General features: G+C 32.4%; 1 protein-coding gene across 1 annotated transcript; it reads right to left on the bottom strand.

Moving 5' to 3' along the window:
* Positions 1 to 524: 524 nt before the first annotated feature.
* On the bottom strand, positions 525 to 26,214 carry LOC133203660 (serine/threonine-protein kinase TBK1-like). The gene is made up of 20 exons (XM_061339433.1): positions 26,143 to 26,214; positions 25,653 to 25,768; positions 24,889 to 25,029; positions 21,918 to 22,047; positions 21,151 to 21,241; positions 16,528 to 16,618; positions 15,897 to 15,978; positions 12,644 to 12,719; positions 10,631 to 10,741; positions 10,155 to 10,334; positions 8,706 to 8,911; positions 8,251 to 8,401; positions 4,365 to 4,602; positions 4,107 to 4,222; positions 3,880 to 3,996; positions 3,622 to 3,723; positions 3,441 to 3,537; positions 1,687 to 1,970; positions 1,153 to 1,269; positions 525 to 606 (listed from the first exon to the last, which is right to left on the bottom strand). Exons 2-20 carry the CDS (start codon positions 25,761 to 25,763, stop codon positions 540 to 542), a joined length of 2,508 nt encoding a protein of 835 aa, XP_061195417.1. The 5' UTR covers positions 25,764 to 25,768; positions 26,143 to 26,214; the 3' UTR covers positions 525 to 539.
* Positions 26,215 to 26,615: the final 401 nt, after the last annotated feature.

Raw genomic sequence — 26,615 nt, 5'->3', positions numbered from 1 at the left:
CTTATCCTTGTTGCTGTTTTCCCATTACATATTCTTCTATTTAAGGTTCCATTCCTTTGGTTTTCTATAAACACGTTGCTGACTGAACACATTATTGAATGTCGATGATCTTACTCATCCAATTAGCATGTACTTTTTTCTTTATTTCAATTCCTTAGGCTGCATCTCCATTTTAATGCAAAACCTCACTCAATCTTAGGCATACTCTTTATCATTCCAAATTTAATAAAGATTAATAGAAAATTCAGATACTGTTACTTTTCTTTTAATATCGGAAAAAAAAATTCTAAAGATTTTTCCACAAAAAGGATTATCCTTTTTTCAAAATGGAATTCGAAAATGAAAAAAAATTATATACATGGTTTCTTTGATCTCTTTTAGTTTAAGGAAGGTAAATAAGATCAATTTTCCTTTCTTTCACTACAATTTCATTTCACACTTTTTAAAATTACTTTTCTCCTTCAACTTGCGCGCGCAATCCCTGGATTTATACATATTTTTTAGGGAAATATGGGAGTTTCCCACATATGAATTTTGACTTATGAATACTGCAATGCAGGGCCACCTGTTTGAGATAGTAAAATGTTGGGATCTGTTTCACTAGATCTGAAAAATAAAATACTGATATGATAATATATCGAGATGAACGACATTAAATCCATTAATTTTTGTTAACCAAACCTTGTAATACATTTTGCTTAAAAGATTTTAGTTCTATAGCAATTTTCTTAAAGCTGTTAAAGTTGTGTATGCAACTTTTAATTTTTGGTAAACTAATCAAACGAAAGATAATCATGGTCAACGGTGAATTCAATATCATCAATGTAAATACTTTGTGTTTGGTGTCCAGTGTCCTAATTATTTTATTGATTCCCAGCTCCTTTTTATTTAAATATAAACATATTCCCTAAAATGCAGTGTTTGAAGTTCATAATTTTCTATTTTTACGATATCAATATTCATGTACTGAGTGACGTCTTGTAACATTTCTTTCTTGGACTTTTAGATGTTCAGAGCTCCATTTACTTTGAGATCAGTAGTTTTCAATTTGATTAAAATAAAGAATTTCATTAATAAATTAAAGATTCTATCTATGTAGGTAGAGTGTGAGTTAGAGTGAAGAGAAAACATTATATCCTAATATCTTTTTACCCTGATATCCTGATATTTTTAAGTTCATCCACCATTTCTGCTTGTCTCTCCATCAGCTTTTTGTTTTGCTCTAAACTCTCACTAATAGCTATACTTTCGTCATGTAATGTTTGAAATCTGCACAACAAACAGAAAGACATTAACTATTCACTTGACATAATCAAGATACCAGAAGAGGGACTCCGGGTTATAAGCAAGATATGATAGTAAACACTTGCTCTTCCATTTCATTTTCAAAGATGTATTTCACAAATTGCTACATTCAAGGATATGAAATGTTATATGCTCAAAGGGTTTCTTAATACAGAAAAATATATTTGGTCATGATCATTTTTCAGAACATGGGGTATCATGTTGCTATTTCTCATCCTTTTAACTGAACAAGTGTCTTATATTTCACTATTTTTTTTTTCGGTCAAATACGCACCATTTTTAAATGAAATTCAGTAACCAACATTAGCTATCAAAAATCAATAATGCCAGAAATTAGCTTTTCAGCAAATGATTTCATGAAACTAGTAAAAAGAATCATACCCAGATTCTAGTTTATGAGCAATACTCTGCATACTTTTCGGCAGAGCCATGGATTCTTGTACACCAAGTCTTTCTTGTTTTAATTCTGTCGATTTTAATCCATAGTTTGAACTGCCAGAGTATTGATTATGTTCATTAGAATTTCCTATTCCCGAATCTGCCCCCTTAGATTTACTCCCATATCCACTTTCATCTTCATCTTTTGTGGATATATGAGAATTTTGAAGTATTAATTGTATCACCGGAGATAACTTTGCCGAAACTTCTTTACACTCTTTTTCCATCTAAAATAATTATACATTCTAAGAATACATGTACATACTTAATCAATTCTTAATCATGAAAGGATTACAATCACTAGACATCAAAGTTATTCATTAGCATAATAAGATGTTAAGTAAGCAGTTCTAATTCATTTTATATACTTATTCTAAATGCATTGGGAACATGTCTTTAATTCATATGCATTAGCATACGACGGTTGTCCATAAAAATCATGCACAAATACCATAACTTCCTCAATAATGACCGCACTGACAAACGTGTACGATAATAATCTAATATAGACCATGATTTAGAAAAATTACAAAAATCAAAACAGTACACATTATTTTACGAACGATATAGGACTGGTGTAAATACTTTATACAGTGTATATGCAAGCCACATGGCCAAGTCTGACGTAAGCTAATTACATGTTTTGGATATCTCTGTTTGATCTGCTCCTGATTTGTATTGTATAAATGGACTTTGAGCTTGAATACTGTTCGTTATCTCCATATTTTATGATACAGTCAAATGTATGGATTATGAGTTTTTAACTTCATGGACACACGCTGTATTTTTTTTTTATATTATACCACACTGCTAAGTTTCTGCAATAATGTTTATGCATAGCCCATAATTGATTAATTTTTCAAAATTCAAATCCATTCACGATAATTTAGGAGTGTCGTCAGCATAAACACTCCCTATATACAGGTTGCGCAGCCGAGTCCGACTTTGCACTCGATTTATAACAACGTCGTGAAAAGAGATATCCTATTTTTATCAAATAACCGTGGTTATTCACTGCTTTAAGTTTCTGCAAAATTGTACACACCGTTGAAAAACCGTATACATTAATTTCAAATAAATAAACTTAACATATTCCAATAATTTCAAGTTGTTTGAATAAATATTTTGTCTCTGACGGCGTTTTAACCAAATTAAAATATAATTATATAAAATAAAACCAAACTATCCTGACTTGGATTTTCATAACAAATATTTTGGCATACAATAAGTATATCTATGACAAAAAACCTCATTGTCCACGAGCCTTATGGACAATCCTCGTACTCTAAGGTCAGACGACACGTTCCTCAATAATATATAATTTTTTCCAAGAATTTGTTATTGAAGTATTGCTGCTTTAATAAGTTTCCTCAGAAAAAAATTAAGGTACCTCACCAGGCATTTCTGCAAGATACCAGAGGGTGTTATTTGCTATATAATCCTATTAAAAATCCCTAACACTACCATATTACAATTTTTTTGATGTCTTTATCTACTTATGTATTTTAAAAATAGTTTAAAAATTACAATATAATGATTTATTTGTTATATATTATGAAGAGGTAAAAAACAGATATTCGAGCAACGTGTCGTCAGACCTTAACATCTTCAGCCATGTTATTTATGATTAGAAATATTCTAAAGAAAATCAAATGTTAACCAAACAGAACTTATTATGCATCCAAAAAAATTCATACCTTCCCCATACGTTTACTTAGTTTTTCACAACATTCAGTAACTGATGTTATATTCTGTTCAACTTTTTTAGTTCTTTGTAGATTTTTTAATAATAACCTACAAGAAGAAGAATGTTAAAAATGCTTTAAAAATAAAACTCTTGAATTCAATAATTCTTATTTTAGCAAGAGACATACTTACGATATTTGTTTTCCAACGACATTATAAACTTTTGTAAGATTCAATAAACAATGACTTTGTAAAAGGGAGACAATCTGTACGCAGAGATCCATCAGTTTTGATCTGAAATACCACAATAAATTTTATCTTTACAAATTTTCCTATCTCTACGTTCATAGGGCATAAAGAGCAATCATCAGATAAATTTTCTAATGGAAACAAAATCTTTCATGCAGGAATCTTCCTGCAGGTTTTAAATAAATTTGATTTAGGATTGACCTGTCAGCTTCATGTCCAAAGCTTTCTTCTTCTGGAAGAATCCTTTGCTTCTTTTGACGTAAGAATACGTGATGTATATCACATACCTTGGAACTTATATACTCAGCTTTCTGAAAACTAATTTCAAATTTCAAATCTGAATTTCTTTTCAACTATTGCAATTTCATATTCTTTCAACAATTTTGGTACCGACATTAGAGCTTTACAAAACAAGGAGGGCACCATACCAATGATCCTCTTCCAGACACCCGACACATACGGCTATAGCTTCGTCTTCCTGTTCTTTTATTTTCTGCATAAGTACCTCCATATAAACTTTACACTCCTGTGATCTAGATTCCGCCTATATAAATAATTGGAAACAATATATTATTAAAACACACCATGTTGAAAGATTTCAGGAGATTTCAAAACAGTACAATACTAGACTCAACATCCCTTTTCTCGCGTGCAGTTTAACTTTCCATGCACGATTATATAATTACCTTATTTAAAACTGTCCATGGATTCCTGTCATTGTAAACATCTTGCAGTTTGTCCAACAAGTGTTTAAGTTGACTTTTAGCTGTGGTTTTGACAGCTTTATGTATCACATTACCGTTCATCCACATGGATTCAAAACAGCTGTAGAATAACTCTTGACGAGATTTATGTTCCATTAACACTTTGCACATGTCCGGAATACAGTTATTTATCTTCCTTGTAATCCGTAAAATAAAATCCCTGAAAAGAATTTTTAAAACATTTTGGTTTTTAAAAATTTACAGTCTTGTCTTTGGGGAGGTTTTGCCTAGAATAAACACACATATTGATGTGTTGTTGTTTTTTTTCTACAAGCCATCTACAATAACTTTTTCCTTTTTTTTTTTACTTCCTCCGGATCCACATGTTTCATATCTATCTATTTTTTTTTTTACAAATGCTGCCAACTAGATTTTATGACATAACCAAACATACAAATGATTTTTGGGCTGACCAGTATGTTCCATATATTCAAGTTAGCTGTAGTAAAATAACAATAATTGCTTACCATATGTGTTTTTTAGGGAGAAATTTCTTATAAAGAAAATATCGCAGGATAAAGACGCAAGTTGAAGTACATGAAAGAGCCTAAGCACGTTACAGACTTGAGATAACAGCAAAAGACAATACATCCCCCTTGGATTTGTAGAATTATTAATGTATACATGTATATTGAAGCAAATAAAAAATGCCAATATGGATATAAAGATTTGACTGCTTATTTTTTAATATGTGTAAAGAAGATTCTTTTTATATAGAATATTTATCACACTGTAATAACGATTTTATGAGCTTGTACACACCAGACGTCATAACTTTTTCATTTCATATGTTGAAAATTATTATTTAGTAAATCCAAAAAAAAGTTTTAAAAAAGGGGGATCGTCCGGGATTTGAACCCGGGACCTTCACTTGCTAAGTAAGAATCATACCCCTAGACCACAGAGGCACTTGTTTATACGTCAAATTAAATGCAAACATTAGGTCACATATGTTTATATTCACGTTCGATTTTGTCAAAATTTTACACAATACACGGTGTCTAATTTAGCATTTACTAAACAGTTCTAATAGATGTAATTAGAATATAAAGTCCGCTGACAACCTGTATTATATGTAATAACTCTCCACATACACCTGTTCTACAAATAGTGCCAAGCGACTTTTAATACAATAAATTTTTTTTTAAAAAATGAGCGGGACACTTTGAGAGGGCGAGAGAGGCCATAAGGAGTTATGGTATAAAATTTCATTGCAAAAGCTCAAAAGCTTCTTGAGATATCGCCCGGAAAAGTGTTACACACAGACAGAATGTATGAATTTACGACCCTGAACTTTGACCTTTTGACCTCAAAATCAATAGGGGTCTATTTTAGGCAACAGAGAGTTGTTATGTAAAATTTAACTGCAAAAGCTCAAAGGCTTCTCGAGATATCGACCGGAAACGAAAGTGTTAAAACAGAATTTATGAATTAATGACCTTGACCTTTGACCTTTTCACCTCAAAATCAATAGGGTTTTCAATTAGGCCATAGGTAGTTGCTATGCAAAATTTCATTGCGAAGGCTCAAAGGATTCTCGAGATATCGTGCGGAAGCGATAGTGTTACAGACAGACAGAAATACTGACGGACAGATGGACGGACAGACAGACCCAAATTAATACCCCCACTTTCAGTGAAAGCGGGGGACATAGACATAGGTAGTGTCTGTTCCTTCGAAAGCGCCGGGCATTAGAAGTGAAAGTCACTGGTCTTTTGGATGAAACCTTAAAATCCGAGGTTCCGTGTCACGGTAGGTGCTCAATGGCCCTGAGTGCCGAGTATAGATCTAAATTTGAAGCCCTTCACCAGCGTACGGTGACGTCTCTAAATGAGTGAAAATTCTCGAATGGGACTTTATCAATATTCAATTAATCAATATTAAAAATTAAGCACCTTTCAGAACTGATGTGGTTATTAGACGTAATAGTCGTTTGACGTGGAAAGTTTAATAACTCAAGGGGAAAATAATGATAAATTTTTTTTTAACGTACAACAGACTGTTTTATAACAATTTAATAGATCAATTGTTTTTCTGATGAAATTGAGCCAAAAAATAAACACGGTGGTGTTCCTAGTGTATTGAAAGCGTATGTACTTTCTATTGCGTTTAAGTAGCTTGTTTGTTTGTTTCCTTAACGTCCATTCGAGAATTTTTCACTCATAAGGAGTTGCCACAACTTTCCGGTGGAAGGCTGTACTCGGCATTCACGGCCTTTGAGCAGCAGAGAGAGAGATCATTTTCGTGCCAGCTGCTACTGCAACACCGGACTTCGGTTTATACGAACTAATCCGAAGGACCGACCTCCACGTCGCACAGTGGTTTCGAACCCGCAGCGTAAGGATCGACTCCTTACTCCGCGACTCTAGAGCAAATGCTCTAACCACTGCACCACGCGGGCGGCTATCTGAAAGCAGTGAATAATCTAAACGTGTGTTTTTAAACTTTTTAACACCTTTTCTTAGTTTAAAGGTTCATTGAGAGAAAATTCAATATTTTTATGGCACCGAAAGCTTCCTGGTTCTTACATACCAGGAAGACAAGGCGGTAAGTACATAATTCCTGGGGGGGGTAAATTTTTGAATTTTCTTATCAGGACGTCTTCCTTCTTCGCTTGATAATTCTTGATACGAGCAAGATTTTTTGTTATCATACTTAAAGTACTAAGTATAATTAAAAGTTTTTAGATCACCTGGGCTAATGGCTCAAATTAGCTTTTCTGATCGAAAAGTACCCGGCGTCCGTCTGTCTACAGTCATGTGTTGTCTGAAAGCATTGCACATTTTCGACTTCTCCAGAACACTGGGCCAATTTCAAGCAAACTTACCACAAAGCATCACAAGAAAGGGCCATGCCTTTTTTTGAGGGGATATAATTAAAAATTAATAAAATTTAATGGAATTTTTTTTTTAAATTTCCCCTCAAGAATCACTGAGCAAGAAAATTTGAAACTGATATGAAAGCTTCACTGCTTAGTGTTTATTCAAGTTCAAATTATGACCCCCTGGGATAGGGCGGGGCCGCAACAAGGAATTAAAGTTATACATAGAAATATATAGGAAATATCTTTAATAATCTTATTCTCAAGAACAGCAAAGCCATGATTAGTCATATTGATGTAGAGGCATCCTGAGGTATTGTAGATTCAAGCTTCTTCAAATCATGACCCCCAGGGGTAAGCTTAGGACAGAACAGGGGATCAAAGTTATAAGTTTTAATATATAGGAAAAATATTTAAAATCTTCTCAAGAACAGCAAAGCCATAATTAGTCATATTAATAAAGAAGCGTCCTCAGGTAGTGAAGATTAAAGTTTGTTCAACTTCAATTTTTCAAACATCATTGACTCCCGCGGATAGGACTGGACATTATAGGAGATCAAACTTTTACATAGAAATATATAGGAAAAAGTCTTTAAAAATCTTCTAAAACCATGTTTAGTCAAAGAAATTTGGAAGCATCCTTAGTAGTTAGTGTAGATTCAAGTTGTTCAAATCAAGCCCCCGCTCCCATTTGGGGATGGGGGGTTAGGTTGGGACCACTTATATTTAAACTTTTCTATACTGAACCGATTTCTGCATTTCTCTTGCCAAAGTGTTAGGTGAGCGATGTGACCCATGGGATTTTGTTTAAAGGGTTTCCTTCCTTTTTGTAATTAAAGATTCGTGTCGGTATTCAAAATATTTTGTTTAAATATTATTCACAACAAAGAAGGGACAATCCGTTTCTGCTTTAATTGACAGAAATAAAATGGATTTTATTAGAAGGAGATAAAGCGTGGTGAATAGAAGTTTCGTGAATGTCATTACCTTAGAAAAGTCTCAGATTGCAGCATTATTTCTTGTTGAGTTATACAAGACGCCACATAGCGCTCTATCAGGCATGATATGGCAGCCATTTTGTGTGCAACATAACAGTCTCGATCTAAGTTGACCTTGGATGGAAATTGTGGCAAAGGTGCTAAAAGACAAATTATTTTATCAATATTATATTTCTGTTTGATTTTAACTTCTAGAGAACATAGAATCAATAGAAATGAAATATATACATTCGTCACTACTTTTAGCTTATTAGATACAAACAAGCAAACATGTATCCATACAAACATATTTTTGCTGTAGTGCATGAATGAAAACAAAAAGAATTCCAATAGCAAATCTGAACAATTTCAGCACATTTACAACATGTAAATGTACTTCCAAAGAAAACTCTAGAATCATGCCCGAAATCAATGATGCTGGCACTGTTCAGTCGCATTTCTTACGTATTTCTGGTAAAACAAGTCTCTGCTGGTCTAATTTCTCTCTCTGATATAGATACAATTGTCCACGTAATATGTTTTTAGGCCAGTTTTGCATCTCTAGAGTCCCTTCAATTATTTCACTTAATTCACGGTTATGGAATAAAATAAGTTGTTCCCCGGCCGCTATCTCTGTTGTTACTGCAAGTCTTTCTTGGAATTGAGCATACCTAAAATACGAAAATAAGGGTGATATGGATACCTTAAAGAATTACTTTTGAGGAAGATTACAGTCACGTGTGTTTTTATCAAAATGATAACCAATTGTGCTCAATTATCATGTATCTCTGTAAACTCGGGAATAAAGGTAATGTATTTGTGGAAGTTAAGTGAAAAGGACCATACAAACTTTTACTTATTTTTCTTTGTTTATCAGCTGCTGCAGCGGCCGATCTATTTGTGGTTGTGTTAGAAAGTGCGCATGGGGAAATGAGACGTTATTTCTCTTTTAAATCAGTTAAATCATTTTAATGATAACGCGTATAAAGTCATGAGTAAAATATTTAAAAACTTGCTTTCATAAACTATGTATTAATTGTTGCTATTATGTTTCAATTTTATTTTCATTTCTCATCAGATAATTATTAATTTATGATGTACTACAAAACTTGGAGTGTATAAGATACGAACGCAAATCGTTCTAATTTTCCGAATAATTTATTGGTAAAAGTGCATATTGAATAAAAATTGAAAAGTTGTTCAACTGGTAAAAATTGTTTTGAATATGCTACAGCTGAGAATGAAACAAGGATAATTTTTGCACTACGCTGTACAGCTTAGCCTACTCTGCAGAAATCATCGACATCCTCACGTGAAAATAAGCCCATGGTTCATCTTGAGAACTGAATATCTTCATTCTCTGAATTTATTACACCGATGAATCAATTTGATGAACAATTGCACTAAAATTTATATTTATCTATTACATGTATTTATCTTTATTTTATTTTATATGTTGATTGATTGATTTATTTTATTTAGTGATTTATTTTTATTTATTTTTTTGCTTTCAAGACATTCTGAAATAAAAATGATCACTCTTTCAGCTTTGAATATCTTGTGTTTTCCTTATGCTCAATTGTGAAAGTACTTTTGAAATGCTAAATTTTGTTTGCGGCCGATTTGATGATTTCCATCAATTTCACATGTGATATATTTTGATGACTTGTCTTTCTCACCCCAAAGAAATGCACCCCCAATTTTACCAGAATATCGTCTACGTGTAACTTGCAGAAACAGAAGGACAGTTAAATGTGTGACAAAATATTAACTTCGTTGGCAGATTTAAAAATAAAAGTATTTGCAATTGCAAAACATCATCAATAAAATGATTGGAAAAAAAGTTTTATTCACCGATTTCAAAACAATTCATATTTTGATTTACAAAACAGTTTTATTTCAATGAACACTTACCTATCACTTTTGTCAATGTATATTTTATCATTTAGTCCAGTTGATACATCGAATACTTTAACAGTAATTTTATTCATTATTTCAGAGGTTGCTTTAAAAAAATTGTCAAAGGTCCAGCGTTTAGCACGATTACTCTCCAAGAGTCCGGCTATAATTGGTGTAATTAAGGACTTGAGTGACCTACAGAAGAGAAATGGTGAGGATGATTAAGTGATGAGAGCAGTGTTGCAACCACTATAGAAATAACGACCACTATTGAAATAATTATGTCAACATTGGTAAAGAGTGCATTTCAAAACCAAACAGAGATTGCAACTGAGCAGTATCATACCATATTTTAAAGCTAAGTCTCTAATAAAACTTCAAAAATATTTTTACAATAATATTGAAATAGTTTATCAATTAAGGAGTAATAAAAAAAAAACATGCATATAATTGAGTAGTGATTTGAAATAAATATAATGACATCTACTTACGACGATAAATAACACGTCCTGGGTAGTTCCGTGTGCCACTCTATGTCTCCGCCCTCTGTACGCTGTATACCAGATATTACACCCGATTTTTTTTGAGTCGTTATATAGTGCCTATTAAAACAGAGTAATTAAATATGAACGATGAATGCAACACATTTTTCATCACAAGTAAAAAGAATGTGTCAGAATATCAATAAAACATATTAGGACGATAAATAACACGTCCTGGGTAGTTCCCTGTGCCAATCTACGTCTCCGCCCTCTGTACGCTGTATACCAGATATTACACCCGATTTTTTTTTTTTTTTTTTTTTTTTTTTTTTTTTTTTGTCGTTATATAGTGCCTATTAAAACAGAGTAATTAAATCTGAACGATGAATGCAACACATTTTTCATCACAAGTAAAAAGAATGTGTCAGAATATCAATAAGGTAGTATGGGATACCTCCACGTTATGACGTATTTCCGTTTGAAGTATTGTTTTGATTTGCATGAGTGCTTATTATCGGGTCAAAATTTGTAGTTACACCGTTGAAAAGAACACTCTGAAGCCTATTTCAATGCAAGTTCTCACAAGTCGGCATTTTAAGTAAAAACAGACAAAAAAAATCACAAGTATATAAATTTACTTGATATATAATTGTACTTACTTACTTACTTACTGCCCGTGACGCCTTTGGCGTATAGGGCAGTAACGAGGGTTCTCCATCCTTGTCTATCACTGGCTAGCTTTTGGAATATATAATTGTACAACGGACATTTAAAAAAGCAAACCCCTGTAAAAGGTAGTTTCAACATTGCTGCTTTTGAACACTTTTAAGCAAAAGCTGTATTTCAATTGTTTGAGTAACTGTACAGCACCTTGTGTGCGGTGAGGCATGGATAAGTGCGATTACTTCACATTGTGCTGAATTATCACCAATCAATTATCACGTTAACCACAGCTGGACTTTTTTGTTATTTAATTCAAGAAGTAACTGTTTGGTCACAAATCAGCTAGCTGTTGTATATAGTCCCAAAACGTTCAGATGAATGCAATTGCTCTGAACAAGACACGTCCTGGAAAGCGATTGTCCATGCATTGTTTTCAAAACCGCTCAAAGTTGAAAACTACAAAGTGCAATTTTTTTATGGTTGGGAAAAAATGCTCATCATTTCTAAAATAGCACCCAGGTTTTTTCAACCCTTGGAAAATAAAGAAGGATAACTCTTCCGCTCGGATCTTTTAATTCAAAAAATTTTAAATGCATTTTAAATTTTCCATTTATACATATATTTTCAATTTGTTTATTTCACTTTGCTAACATATTAAGATATATTCTTATTGTAGACTTTCATGAAATGCTATCCGTCTGTTTTCAAGAAATAAAGTTTTCCCAGTTTTTTACGCTTATTTTTTGTTGAAAATTAAAAAAATACTAAGACATATTTCTTGTCATTTTTGTTTTTATATACACTTTATATTAGCAAACGCCTGCCTATAATATTAAGCTTATGAAAAAAGAATTATGCAAGAAAAAAAATCATTTTTGTATTTCTCATTAAAATAATAAAAAAATTATTAAAATTACACTTTAATATACTGAAAGGTGGGGGTATTTCAAATCCTTCTAATTTGGGTACATAAATATGTAAGAGAAGTTTCATTTGGTATCCCATACCACCTTAAGAGGCGAATTATTTCTTTCAAACAAGTGTCTGCAATCACATTTTCTACATGGAATTGTATGTGTATTTTCTGCAGTAATTTAAATATTGAGGTACATGTACTTGTGATGAATTCTAAAATCGACAAATGATTAAATTCTCATATTCATTACAGTTGATTGACTGGAACCGCAAAAAATTGATAGAATGAATATCAATTATTAGAATACTTCCTTTGATGGACCAAATCGCAAAAATGTCAAGCCGCAGAAAATATTTCTTCCATATAAGAGACACTAGCACAAAACCTTTGATTGAATATATAATTTTTTTTTGAATTGCTATTTCAAGAATCATGGTACTCACATTGTTTTAGCATTACTTCTTCCTCCATAGGGTTGAAAAGGCAGTGAACCAGTCGCAACATGATATATAGTTACACCTATCAACATGATATAAAGGATATCTATTATTTGCTTTATCCAACGAGTTGAAATGGAATATAATCGCGAGGCTTTTCTGATTTAAAAAAAATATTTTACTCAGTATTATCTAATTGATAACAACAGAATTTTCACGAATAGAAGTTTTAAAAAAGAAGATGGGTGAACAAGGCGGGCGAAGTGCCTATAGTGCGACAAACATGAAGTGAAAAATAAAACCTCAATTATATAAAAATTTTCTTTGATATTTCATTTAACATTAAAGTATATTTTATGCTAAATCTCTACAATTTACAAAAATCTCACAAAGACTGAAATTATTTGCCTACGAAATAGCATACACACACTAAAGAGGACAAAAAGGATCATTTTCTCACACTTTAACTAAATTTTTCGATATGAGTGGGTCTTCGCTCCATTTTTTTGAAAGTTGATCCTAAAAGTTTGCATAAAAATATACATTTTTTGGTTTACAAAAACATGGAGCAAAGACCCACTATACCTTAAAAGTACACTTTTATGACAAAGCATTCGCATCTTTGCGAGAAATACTTGAAGTCCATTAAGTCAAGGGTCATATCACAAACATGATTTAAATGCCACTGTTCGTCAGGAGCTGCGTGGCGTAGTGGTTAGCGTGTTAGTCTCGAAACAATATGATACTCCGGATTTTTATTGATAGGGGTTCGAATCCCATGAATACCATTTTATTTTTTTAATAAAAGAATAATTTTGTCCGAGATCTTTTTTCTCAGAAAAGTTTTGTTAATCATAATTTCATAAATTTCAGTAATGAGAACTTTATTTTGAATACTTAATTCACAAATTGAATATGATTTTATAGATATCTGAAGCTATACGCATTCTGCACGCCTTGTTCACCCGTCTTCTTTACATCCTGTAGCGAGGGATTGTGTCAAAAACGGAAGTGCTTTTGATAAAACATAAGTTTATCTTATAGGTAATGCCCACCACACACGTGAATGAGATAAATAAAGTTAAACCAATCGTGCAACATTATATTTTTTTTTTACACATAACAACATGATATATTATTACACCTATCAACATTCAGTTAAATCCATCAACAATATATTTAGTCAAACGCCTTTCAACTTTTACAACCTATCAACATGAAATATATTAACAGTTTTCAAATCGATGTATAGATAATATCTAGCTACACTTATCAATATCATTTATACATGTAGATATGCCTATCACTATACCTATTAACATTACATATAAGGCAACCAGAAGTCTATAACGAGACTGTAGCTCTACTTGTGTGTACTAAAAATGAAGAAAGATGTATTTGTGTACCAAGACTTGAAATCGCCATTCGAATCAAAACTGTATGTTTAGTAATTTTTTCAAAGAATTTTACAGAATCTTTTAAAACCGTGGCAACACCAATTGGTTAAAAATCAGAAACCAATAGAAGGAACTATGTATCTTAGTATATATAGTCTACTTGAAATCAGCCTAAAACTGTAGTGGGTAGCATTTCGAAAGAATTTCACAGAATTTTTAGTAAACATGGCAACACTGTTTGTCAAAATCAAAACCGATATACAGAATTATGAACTTAAATATAGTCTATTAGGGTATCAAATCTTATTGAAATCAGTCCAAAACTGTAGGAGGAGTTGCATTTTGAAAAAAATGTTCACAGACAGAAGGATAGATAGCTAAACAGACAGACGGACGGACGACGAACACCTTACAAATGCATAAGTTCTTCTCTGGTCTCTGACCAGTAAAGCTAAAAATTATTGAACTACTCCTAAGCTATGTTCTTATATTGAGGAATACTTTAAGATTTACTTCATTTTTACGTGCTTCAGACAATGGAAGTTTCTTAAACGTGTCAACAGCACTCAAACATCTTTGATCATTTAAATCACTCACGAATTATTGAATTGTAATTTCATTTAAAGTCGAATTGAATTTCATTGTCACATATTTCTTTCTGCCTCAAAAGCAATAATAAGCATACTTCTCAGAATACTATACTAGTATATTAATTTTGTAGTTGTTCAAAATAATTTAATTTTAAGGTGCCAAAAAATGATAGAAGTGTTTCTCTAGTTTATGTTCAAAGCATCATCTGTTCCAGTAAGCTGTATTTCTCGTTGGTTTAAGACAATAAAAATGGTGATTTACATGGGTTGTGGATTTTTTTTTGTGTATACACCTGCCAGCCTAATATTCTAGGGAATCAAGTGGTCTGTTAGTGTAGCACAATTAACTTGTGTATTTTTATGCCCCCGTAATCGAAGATTCGGGGTACTAGTATATAGTTTTTGCCCTGTCTGTCTGTTTGTCAGCAAAAACTTTAACCTTGCCCATAACTTTTGATCGGTTGGAGCTATGGCTTTCACATTTCACATATGTATTCCTTGTGAAAAGACCTTTCTTTGGAAACAATCATATTTGACCTTGACCCTGGAGTTTGACCAAGTTTTGCAAAATTTTACCCAATATTAACCTTGACCAAAACTTTTGAACAGTTGGTGCTAGGGCAATCATACTTCACATATGTACTCCTTGGGAAAAGGTCTTCCTTCAAATACCAAGAACTTTGACCCTTTGACCTTGGAGTTTGACCTTCTTTTGGAAAATTTTAACCTTGGTCATAACTTGGAACAGTTGGTGCTAGGGCTTTCATACTTCACATATGTAATCCTTGTGACAAGACCTTACTTTGGATACCAAAACCTTTGACCTTTTGAACTAGACCTTGGAGTTTGACCTACTTTTGAAAAACTTTAACCTTGGCCATAACTTTTGAATTGTTGGTGCTGAAGCTTTCATGTTTCACATGCGCATTTCTTGTGAGAAGGCCTTTCCTTGGGAACCATTAATTTTGACAATTTCACCATGACCTTGATGTTTGACTCACTTTTGAGAAACTTTAACCTTTTCCATATCTTTTCAATGGTTGCTGCTAGGGATTTCATATTTCACAGGTATATTCTTCCAGACAAGACCTTACTTTGGGTACCAACATATTTGATTTGCATTTGAGAAAGTTTAACCTTCGCTATAAGTTGCCATATGGGGGCACCAGTGTTTCACAATCACATCTTGTTTATATATATATATATATATATATATATATATATATATATATATATATATATATATATATATATATATATATATATATATACCTAAACTCCATAAATCTACGTCAGCGTCATATACGTTTCCAGTTGGCATTCTTAGGACTGCACGTTCGTACATATTTGGGTCCTGAAAATATATTTAAAATATCGTTAGGGAAATTTTAAATCAGTGAGTGTTTGATGGACATTATTACCAGCGGTGGTAAATTTCTCTTTGTGGTATTATTTTTAACTTAACATGAACCCGACCTTCATTTTAGACATTGGAAAAAATCAGTGTTGAAATTGAACTGCATTTTTTTTTCGGAACCAAAATGTCTTCATATCCATTAAAAGAAGATAATAAACAGATGGAAAAGGGAACAGGAAATTTCGTATAATTATCTTATATAATTATAATAATCAGAGTTTCAGTGTACATAAAAAAAAAATATTGCTTTAAATTCCCTCAAATCGCCAAGTGAAAAGCATTTTATGTAGATAAAGAAAAAAAAACTCGTTAAAGAAAAATCTCGGAAACCCCATTTTTGAAGAGTAAATTGAATTCACCCTTATATAAAATATCCAACACATTTAATCATAATGATACCTTTATTTGTATATAAATAAAGCTTATCAAAAAAACCAACCAAGCAAAGCAATTATGTATTGAATTTTAATTACAAAAACGAATTACCAAATATTCCTCTGTTCCATAAATAGACGTAAATGTTTCCTCTTCTTCTAGCGCTCTTGCAGCGCCAAAGTCGGTGAGCATATAAACTGACCTGTTGTGAAGTTACAGAAATGATAGAAATGACTTTTAGTTTTTGAATGGTGTATAATATCTACAGCAAAACATGAATAAAAGCACAAAAAAGGTTGCAACCATTGAGTTGTTAATTTTCATTTTAAATTTTGTTACATTTAATTTTACCAATAATTTGTCAATAAATAATTTGTGTTTAAAAAATAATTTTGTTTATATCTTCCCATGGAGATTGCATGACGTCATTTGGTCTGAATTAGATCTCTCGATTAGGGATGGGAAGACCTGAGCGGGATTTGGACAATTTTATTAAAATATGATTATCAAGCATGTTAACAAGGGGGTAATTCTAGTCATTCATTAAACACTAAAAAAAAAAATCTTACTCATGTTATATATTCAGTTATTATTCATCATTTGTCTAGTTTGGTAACAAAATTGACTTTAGTTACTGTATAAAGTATAAAGCCAATTTTTTTTTTATTTTTAAGGCATTTTCTCTATAAATGAACGAGTATAATACAAGAACGCCATACCTAAAAAGTTAATTTGTTAAGAGAGAAGCATGCAAGAATTTGGTTTACGTATATTTTCTAGCACAATAAATAGCGTTTTAATAGTAAAACGAAAGTTTTTTTTTTTATAGTATACGATTCCGACGATCCTTTTTTTTACCAATCAAAAATAATGCGCTCGTCCCGATATCGCCATTTTCTCAGCTAAACAGCAAGTTTTAAAATTTAGAATGTTTCTAAGTCAATTTAGCGCTGATCAATATATGAGACCTTTACAAACATCCAGATGACCGTAAGCAAATACATGTACATGTGTAAACCAAAATGGCGGTACTATCAAATCAACGAGAAACATTTTAAAAGAACTTTTTTTGTATGGAAGTGTCTCAAATCTTGGATGAAGGAATTTAGCTCTATTTCTCCATTTGAAATGGCAAAATTCAAACTAGAATATCGGAGAATGTGCAACCCCGACGTTATAGAAATAGATACACATACTTTGATGTTGAAAAATAAGTCCTGCTTGAAGTAAAACGGGTTGGTATTTCATCGGATATATTCAATTAAACAGTTTATTACTGTACATTATTGACTGGGTTCGAGGGCAACATGCGTTTTGTTGGACCAAAGAATCAATCTGTTTGCCCAGGGCCGTTAGGCTGAAGGCAAACAGTTTGGTTCGAGGGGTAAACAAAATGCATTTTGCCCAAGAACACAGTCGTTAAATGTTTTGTTATACCTTTTAGTTATTTATCTAATTTTTTTTTTTTGACATACATGTATCTTGTACTGGCTTCCATGATGTAAACCTTTACCCACACTGCGGTTAAACTCGGTCAATTCTGTCACTGTAGAACACCAACGAATGCAAATAAGATTTAGCTGACCCCGCCCATAGTGTGACCTAATGGGTCCAATTTCTCATCGACAGGTCCAATATCTCACTCTGCGGTCAAACATCGATTTTTTTTATGACCGCTCAGTAAAATATTGCAAATGTTGTTTTTTGTTGTTGTTGTTGTTTTTTTTTTTTTTTTTTTTTTTTTTTTTTTTTTTTTTTTGTATAGATTTACATAGGAATAATTTTTAAAGGCATAACAATAGATACTATTCACCTTTAAAAAATTGATCTTCCCCTTCAAACTGCACGAGACATTTGGAAAGTCTAGACTGGGACGTCAAATGACATCTTAATATGTGCGTTGACCTTGTCATTGGTCATTTGCAAAATTATTTTGTTAAAAAACATTGATTGTACACACAAGTACTCTGAGGATGACATTAAAAAGATGCTTGAGTTTCTGATTGACAATATCTATGTGGTTTTTGGAGACCGGGTCTTCCAACAATCTATTGGAATTCCCATGGGTACCAATTGCGCCCCGTTATTTGCAGTCCTTTTTGTATTCATATGAAGCAGAATTTGTCCAAAATCTTATACGTGAAAAGAGGAAAACACTTGTTGTGGCCTTCAACTCGACATTTAGATATATCGACGACGTATTGTCAATTAACAATGGTTATTTCCATTCTTATGTCGATACGATATATCCTGGTGAGCTTGAGATAAAAGATACCACTGAGTCTGACACATCTGTTTCATATTTGGATATTTTACATGAAAAAGTCGTTAATGGTTATCTGATAACCAAGCTTTATGATAAACGTGATGACTTTCACTTTTCAATCGTCAACTTCCCTTACTTATGCAGCAATATACCTTCATCACCTGCATACGGGGTTTATATTTCTCATTTGATTCGATACGCAAGAGCATGATCTACGTATGGAAAATTTCTAAGACGAGGTAAGTTATTGACAAACAAGGTGGTGAAACAAGAATATCAGCAGTCTCGTTTAAAGTCATCATTTCGTAAGTTCTATTTTCAATACAATGCCCTTGTCAGCAAATACAATTTATCATCGAGTCAAATGCTGACTGGCGTTTTTCATACTAATTGTTAGGCCATTATTTACAAACTGAATTGTCGAGGGATTTGTCCGTTATTTCCCGATCATGACAAGGAGCATACGGTGGGTGTGACCGATCGGCAGGGGATGCTCACTCCTCCATGGCACCTGATCCCACCTCTGATGTTTTGGAGGTCCGTATTTGCTCTGCTCCTATTTTGTAATGTTCAATGGACTTTTGAGCTTGAAAATTGTTCGTTATCTCTATATATTTCATTGCATTTCTATAACGAAGTCTCAAAAAGGAAAAGACAGGGCCTAACATACTATCTCTCTGCAATTTCCATTAAAGCAAGGCGAGTTACTTTTTTATTGTTGAACTTTTCTTTAATTATAGCGGGAACGTGAGCTACATAGCAGTACATCAGTTGTGGAAAAACTGTCTATTTGCGTTGCATTGTGGGTTCAGAGGTTACTGCGGAAAGAATCATTTGGATCAATATGCTCAGTTCGAATTTTCACTTCTCCCACGTGTTGCTTCGCGCCGCTCGCTATCAAGAACTGGGGCCCGTTTTACAAAAGAACTGACGACTAAGACCAAAAACTTTAGTTGATTGTAAAATTTTGCAAAATTATTGATTCTGTTTAAAATTGCTAGAGTAAAAGTATCTTTCTACATACCTTTTAAAAAGATTAAAACCATTTTCTATTTAATGTAAATTAAAAAGTTACTAACAGAATTAAATTTTGGTCTTAGTCGTAAGTTCTTTTGTAAAACGGGCCCCTGGATACCATTGATTACACTTAGAACCCCCCCCCCTTTTTTTTTTCACGAGAATCAGTTTAGAATGTGAAGTCACATGACGTCGTATTTTAGTTGAAAAGTGAAAATTTTCAACCAAAAATAAAAAAGAAAGAAACCGTTTAATCTACTACGTGTATCTTTTTGCAAAATCCATGGAGTGAATATGGCGTCGTATGCTAGTTGAAAAGTGCAAACCCGGGAACAAATAATGCGATAAAATATAACAGGAAAAAAAATTACTTCTTGAAATTCCTCTTTCACAAATGTGCTTCATTTACGATTACAGCGGGTTCCAACATGCCAGGCTTGAATTTTGTCAAAATGAGATTGATCTCAAAAAGGAAGTAAAACATGAAATAATTTCGAAAGTTTAAAGAATTAATCTTCCGTGCAGTACCTCTAAACCAGGAAGATTTTCAACTACTGGCGTCTGCCCAATTAGATTTTAATTGGTGAAAATTAATCTTATAAACGTGATTTTAAAGGTAATTAAAATGGCCTAGGCTCATCCAATTATACAGAGAACTCAACATTAAGGCACCTCTGACCGACTTAGACTAGTAAAAGTTTTATCTGGTCTAGTTTATTTTGCGTCAAGGTAGTCCCACTGGTCGTGTAAAAATATCTGGAAGGTAAATTGAAGCAAAGCATTTATTTAAGGATTTCCTATCAGTTAATTCACTCATTTGTGGCAGTGCTTTTTTATATTATCGATGTGGTTTCACTTTCAATTTTTGATCTCGTTGAAAAATATTGTGAAAAAAAAAACTTATTTTGGAAAACCCTGCATTTTTATTGTATCAAAAAGTTCGCCAGTTGTCTTTTTTTTTACTCTATCATAAGTATACATATCAATATTTCGCTAATCTTGCCACTTTTGATTTTATGGTAAATGCAATTTAAACTCTACCCAGAGTTATCCTTCCTACTAGGTCGTTTTCTTTACGACAACTGTTTTTATAAAAACCGAACTGAAATAGGATGTATTCCCCCTTCTGATATTTCTCTTAAATTCCATAAAAAGAAATTTATTTGATGATATATAACTTTTGCACCAAAAAACAAACAAACAACCAACCTATGATAACCTATGATAACCTTCAATATGTTTACGTTATGTCGTTTTTTCACTATGATTTTCTCATGTTAAATAAATTGAGGCATTGAATGATCTGCAGAAATTACGTTAGATCTAGTGAATTTAAGTTAGGTCATGGTTAATATCACTCCCACTTTTCCTATAAAGAATCTTAAAAATATATAAAACTGTGATATCCAACATTTGTAGTACAAGTACTACGTTTATAAACTTGTACATACTTTCCATTTTCGTCTATTTTCCGCATGATATTGCCAGGCTTAATGTCTCTGTGAGTAATCTGAATTTTACGGAGGTATTCGATACCGTCACCTAAAATAAAACAGAAGTGTATGTTTAACCTTCATCGAACCAAAATCACACTGAAAGGATACATAACACAAACAAAATTCGATACATGGATTGATATATATTTTTTGACTGAATTTGATTAGAAATGATGTAAATAATAAATCCCTAAAATATAAAGAAATCGTAAGTTTTTTTTTGGTACTTAGATATGCGACTTTGTATCGTTTTCTACATAATTCTATACAAAATTTAGCACATATTTTTAACATTGTGGCAAAATCCTACAAATTCTCCCACTTTACATGGCAAACATTTTACAGGTTACCTATTCGAATATAAATCTATGAGAAGTATTGCTGATTTGTGAAAAAAGTTTGTTTGTGTTATTTATCCTTAATATGTTATTGAATCGTCAATATTGAATGAATTAATCTATGCCAGTTTTACTGCGTAGAGGATGTACATGTAACAACATTCTAAATTCTATCTTAAAATTTTGCAAATCTATTCCTTTTTGGCATACTTTTGTTCCGTGTACTAGAATATAGAAACGCATTCTTTATTTTCTGTACATAAATGAAATTTCCTGGAAATAAACATTTTAAATCAATTCATATTTCTAATTTAAAAATTCTCAGTAAAACTCTTTCCATGAAAAGATCTTAAGCCTAATTCAATAGCAATAAATGCATCTTACTGATGTCATGAAGGGCGATAAGAAACTCTTCTTCTGGAAAACCGAATGAATACTTGGGTTTGTCTAACATTGAATACAGACTTCCACCAGAGCAATATTCCATGATGATGACGTCATTACCGGTAGTTACCTGTTAATATCATAATCGATTTGATAGAGTATGTTTTAATTTCAACTCAAAAAAAAAGTTCGACTTTTTTATGACGGTGGAGGTACTGTGGAATCATTTAAATTCGTGGGGGTCAATGTTCGTGGGCAAGCAAAATTTTATTGGTTCGTGGGGATGTAATTTCGTGGGCAGCTCGTTTATTTGGAAGATTTAATTAATTAGTATGTTGATGAAATAATTGTTCGTGGGGATGTAAATTCGTGGGTAAGGGTTATCCATGAAATCCACGAACATTAATCCCCCACGAACAATGATGATTCCTCAGTAATTTTTTGTATGTTTGTTTGCTAGTGTGTTTGTTTGTTATTATGTGCGTGTGATTGTTTTTTTTTCTTTTCCTTTTATTTAGTTATTTTGTAGGGGGGGGGGGGGGGGGTCTTTAGGCTATGCATTTAAATAAACACGACTGATGAAGGCTGGTAACATGGTTGAAATATTTCAAAAAGTGTTTTAAAGTGTTTTTATTCTATTACAAAGAAGAGACTTTGGATATATATATATATATATATATATATATATATATATATATATATATATATATATATATATATATATATATATATATATATATATATATATATATATATATATATATATATATATATATATATATATATATATATATATATATATCTTGAAATGTTAGAACACAGAACGATGCTTTATGGGTAGGGAAGATGTTTTCACTGCAGGTACACTCACAGGAATGTAAATTTCTCTCTTCTTAAAAAGGAAACTTTAAGGTTTTTATTTTATCTTCTTTTTGAAAAAAAAAATTACACACGTTTGAATCACGCTAATAATCGTACACTAGTTATCCGTATATCAGTTTTATTACGTTTTTTTTTCAAAACACAAACGCAATAGAGGAAAAAGGAAATGAATTAAATAGAAAGAAAAACATTTCCAAAAAGTGAACATAATTACATGCAATATTCGTACTTTTTCGGGCGATTTTGATAAAAAAAAATGCTTAACTAATTTCTTAAAGTAAAATCCATCAGGCAAATTTATCTTACATGTCAACGTCTAGAAATTTTTTGTAGGACAAGTTTACGCTCATGCCTTATATGGTTCAGTAATAACACCTCACCCCCTCAATATTTTAAACAACGTGGAACATACTATAAATATTAACTTGAGGTACATATGAACAGGTCACGATCAAAGCAAAATTAATTATGATTATAAATTGCTTTTTTTCAGAAAGTCAAGACATGTGCTTGAATATGGTGCGTTATGTCCATTTTAAATCAAAAATGAAAGTAAAGAGAAGCAAACATTAATGAAAAGGCACGCTCCGAACTAAACCTAACCAAATGTGAAAATACATGTGCTCAATACCCATTTTTGTGAGTTTCAAGTGTGAAAGTGTATAACTCTCAGGCCATCTTTAAAAAATTGTTTGTTTGCCCTCTCACGACCGACTGGTTAAAAATGGCCCGACTCAAAAATAACCTCCAGGAAACGAGATATTTTTTTCTTTTTATTCCCGAATTTCTCATCCCGTCAACAGGTATATTAATTTTCTGGGGGAAAAAAATTCTCTCCTACCTACCGACCCAATTTTTCTACCCTGAGTCCGGAGAAGGCAAGCAAACATCATTTTAAAGATGGACTCATGGCCGTAGGAACGGGGGGGGGGGGGGGCATAACATATAGTATACTATAGAAAAAAATACTTTTTATATGCCCTTCAATAAGTTCACCTAATGACTTTTTTTAATATTTTTTTTTGTTTGTCGAAGGATATTTAGATGGTAGTACCCCTCCCCCCTTCAGCTGAAAAGTTTGGTTCTGGGCTCAAATGAAATTGCTTCCTACATATACGGGCCTGACCCTTGTTTTTGTTCATAAAACTTCAGGTAAAATTCACGCAAATTTCAGCTAGGTGAATCTCTTTTCTCGGAAAATTAAAGTAAATCTGGTTGTAAAAATCATTCATTAAAATCCTCTTATTCTTTAAAAGTCTTTCAGATAATTTTCTCCGGTAATCATAAATAAATATCTATGAAGTGTTTATATATATAATTCCATCAAATTCCGATAACCTGCATGACACTAGTAAGTTGTACATACGTGCATACAAAGTTATGAAATGACGAAGCTATTTATTCTAATAAAGATTAGTATAATTTTTCACTTTTAAAGGATGTCCTTTTCATGCTCATATAACCAGGAAAAAGCATGTAAAAAGATCTTAACTGCATACATTTTTACGTGTAATATTAGCTATTCAGTGTTATTAATAAATCTCCGTTAATACCAACATTATCTGCTTCAGAGAAATCATACCAGTACTAGTATTACAAACATAAAATGCGAAATTCATTTGTTCCGACACAAATTTTAGAACAATGTGTAAAAAATTTAGCTGCAGGTTTGTAGCTCGCTGGTCTGAAAAAGTTGGGATGGACGACCAGAGAGATACAGTGCCACCCATTGAAAAAAAAAGTGTATATTTATTGCGCACAAAAAAAGTGCGCTGGTTCTCGATTTATTTCTCCGTATTTTAAAACTGCAATCTCGAAATATTACCGACCGTGTTTTCCTAACACACTCTTTCATTATTCCCACATCAAGAAATTTCCTGTAACCGTTGTTAATAGCCCTCATGGTTCTAAGACCATCCAAATACTGTCATTTTGGGTGGCTAGACAATTCGGCAAAACGCGCTTCATAAAAATGTCAACTACAAGAGTAGTTGATAGCTCTGTCTAAGGAATTTTTTTTTGAAATCGAGCTTTTTTGCAGTTTTTTTTTTCCGGAGAGCTACAGTTCTGCAGCTATAAAAAAATTTACCTCCTTCTCGAGCCCAAGTATGCCGATGATATTGCGGTGCTTCATTTTCAGGAGAAGTTCTAGTTCACGCTTTGGAACAGAGGAATGGAAAGCGGAAACGCGTTCGTGGAACACCTTTACAGCAAATACCTCTCCCGATGTCTGTAAACAAAGTAAAAAGGTTTAAGATGAAGATTACTGAAAAATAGGCTTATCATATTTATATCAAAAATTGAATGGTAACGAATAGATGAGTTGGATAACTGCCTAGTGTAAGATATTGACCTAATAGTGTACGATATTGACCTAAGGGCAGATGAAAGGTGTCAGATATTATTAGGATTTTCAATGTCAAGTTTAAATGGAAACCTCATTTGCAATTCGAAGTTTCCCTGTTTGTTTATTTTAGGCTGTTGGAAAAGTCAAGAAAACCTCTTGGTGACAAAGAGAGTGAGAGAAATTTAAAAAGAAAATTAACTTTTTAATCAAACAATGTACAGTACATGAGATTATTTATTTAACAGTGTACTTCATGTATTTTCATAAGCTGACAGTAAACATGTACTAGGCGTTCCCATATATATATATATATATATATATATATATATATATATATATATATATATATATATATATATATATATATATATATACACATATTTGTGTGTGGGTGTGGGGGTAAAATAAGATTTATATACTTCAGTTAGTTTAAGATGTATGTCAAGTCAATGGTAACTGTTTAGCGTGCTTTAGGAGGTTTTGACGGTAGTCATATTAAGTTTTACCTTGTTCCTGGCTTTGTATACTACAGCTGTTGCCCCACGCCCGAGTAATTCCCCGGTGTTCCACTGGTAGTTCAGAGAATAGCTGTAGGTCTTCTCAGAGCCGGAGGACATGACGCCTATGTTTTAAAATATGATCAAAGTAAAATATCATCATGATTATAAAACATGTAAAGCATCATTTCCATGTGAATATTTAGCACTTTGATTAGTAAATGTCTAAATATAGAATAAAAAAATATCTGATATACTTCGCATTGCATCAGCTTACTCGACCGTTCATAATTTTCAATGAGTTCGAGTAACGCATGAAATATCTGTACTTCATGCGTATAATTATACACTGTTGATTGGATGTAAAAGGATAAGCTTGGCGGAATTTACAACGCATTTTTCGGGAAAAAAAACGGTATATGACCTGATGATATTTTTAGTGAAACGTAATAAGTATACATAAAAATGGAACGGAAGTGACAATCTTGCATTCTCATACCTTAGACAATCTGCACCTGCAATCCCATCGACATACTTGGGCCCTGCTAGATACACGAATTTATCGTTAAATTCATCTTGTTGTACCACGAAAAGGTATTGATACTAACCCGGAACCATTACCATTGGATATCTTTGTTTGGAAAATCCATTTTGGGAAAACCCAATTACAGTTTAAAAAAGAAAGGAAGAGCGTTTACAAGTCTACAAACGCGAAACCTACGATAATGATTAATGAACAAGAAATGTAAATAGGCCATTAAATAAAACTACATGAAATAAACAGATTTAAATCATTACAATTTTCATTTGGTTTACATCTAACTTTCGTTTTTAAAATGTACGGAAGACAAGAAGGATCATTTTTTGATAAATCGAAGGAATATTCTCTGTGGCTTAAAATAATTTGAAAAAGAAACGGTATCAGGAAGTTTTTGATTAAGCCCTTTCATGGCAAAGATTTTAAGCATTTCT

Source organism: Saccostrea echinata, unplaced genomic scaffold, assembly GCF_033153115.1.
Source record: "Saccostrea echinata isolate AGI-Se365-2 ecotype Australia unplaced genomic scaffold, CSIRO_AGI_Sech_v1 ptg000051l, whole genome shotgun sequence".
Lineage (NCBI taxonomy): Eukaryota > Metazoa > Mollusca > Bivalvia > Ostreida > Ostreidae > Saccostrea > Saccostrea echinata.
Note: the sequence above shows the minus strand (reverse complement) of the source record. Positions and strands in the feature narration are given on the sequence as shown.

Excerpts from the sequence above, each read along its gene's own strand:
- LOC133203660 (XM_061339433.1), bottom strand. The coding sequence starts at position 25,763 with ATGTCCTCCGGCTCTGAGAAGACCTACAGCTATTCTCTGAACTACCAG. Across the intron at positions 22,048-24,888 it reads TACTTGGGCTCGAGAAGGAG|GTAACTACCGGTAATGACGT; the intron begins GTAAATTTTTTT and ends TGATATTAACAG. Across the intron at positions 1,270-1,686 it reads GCTCATAAACTAGAATCTGG|ATTTCAAACATTACATGACG; the intron begins GTATGATTCTTT and ends TTTGTTGTGCAG.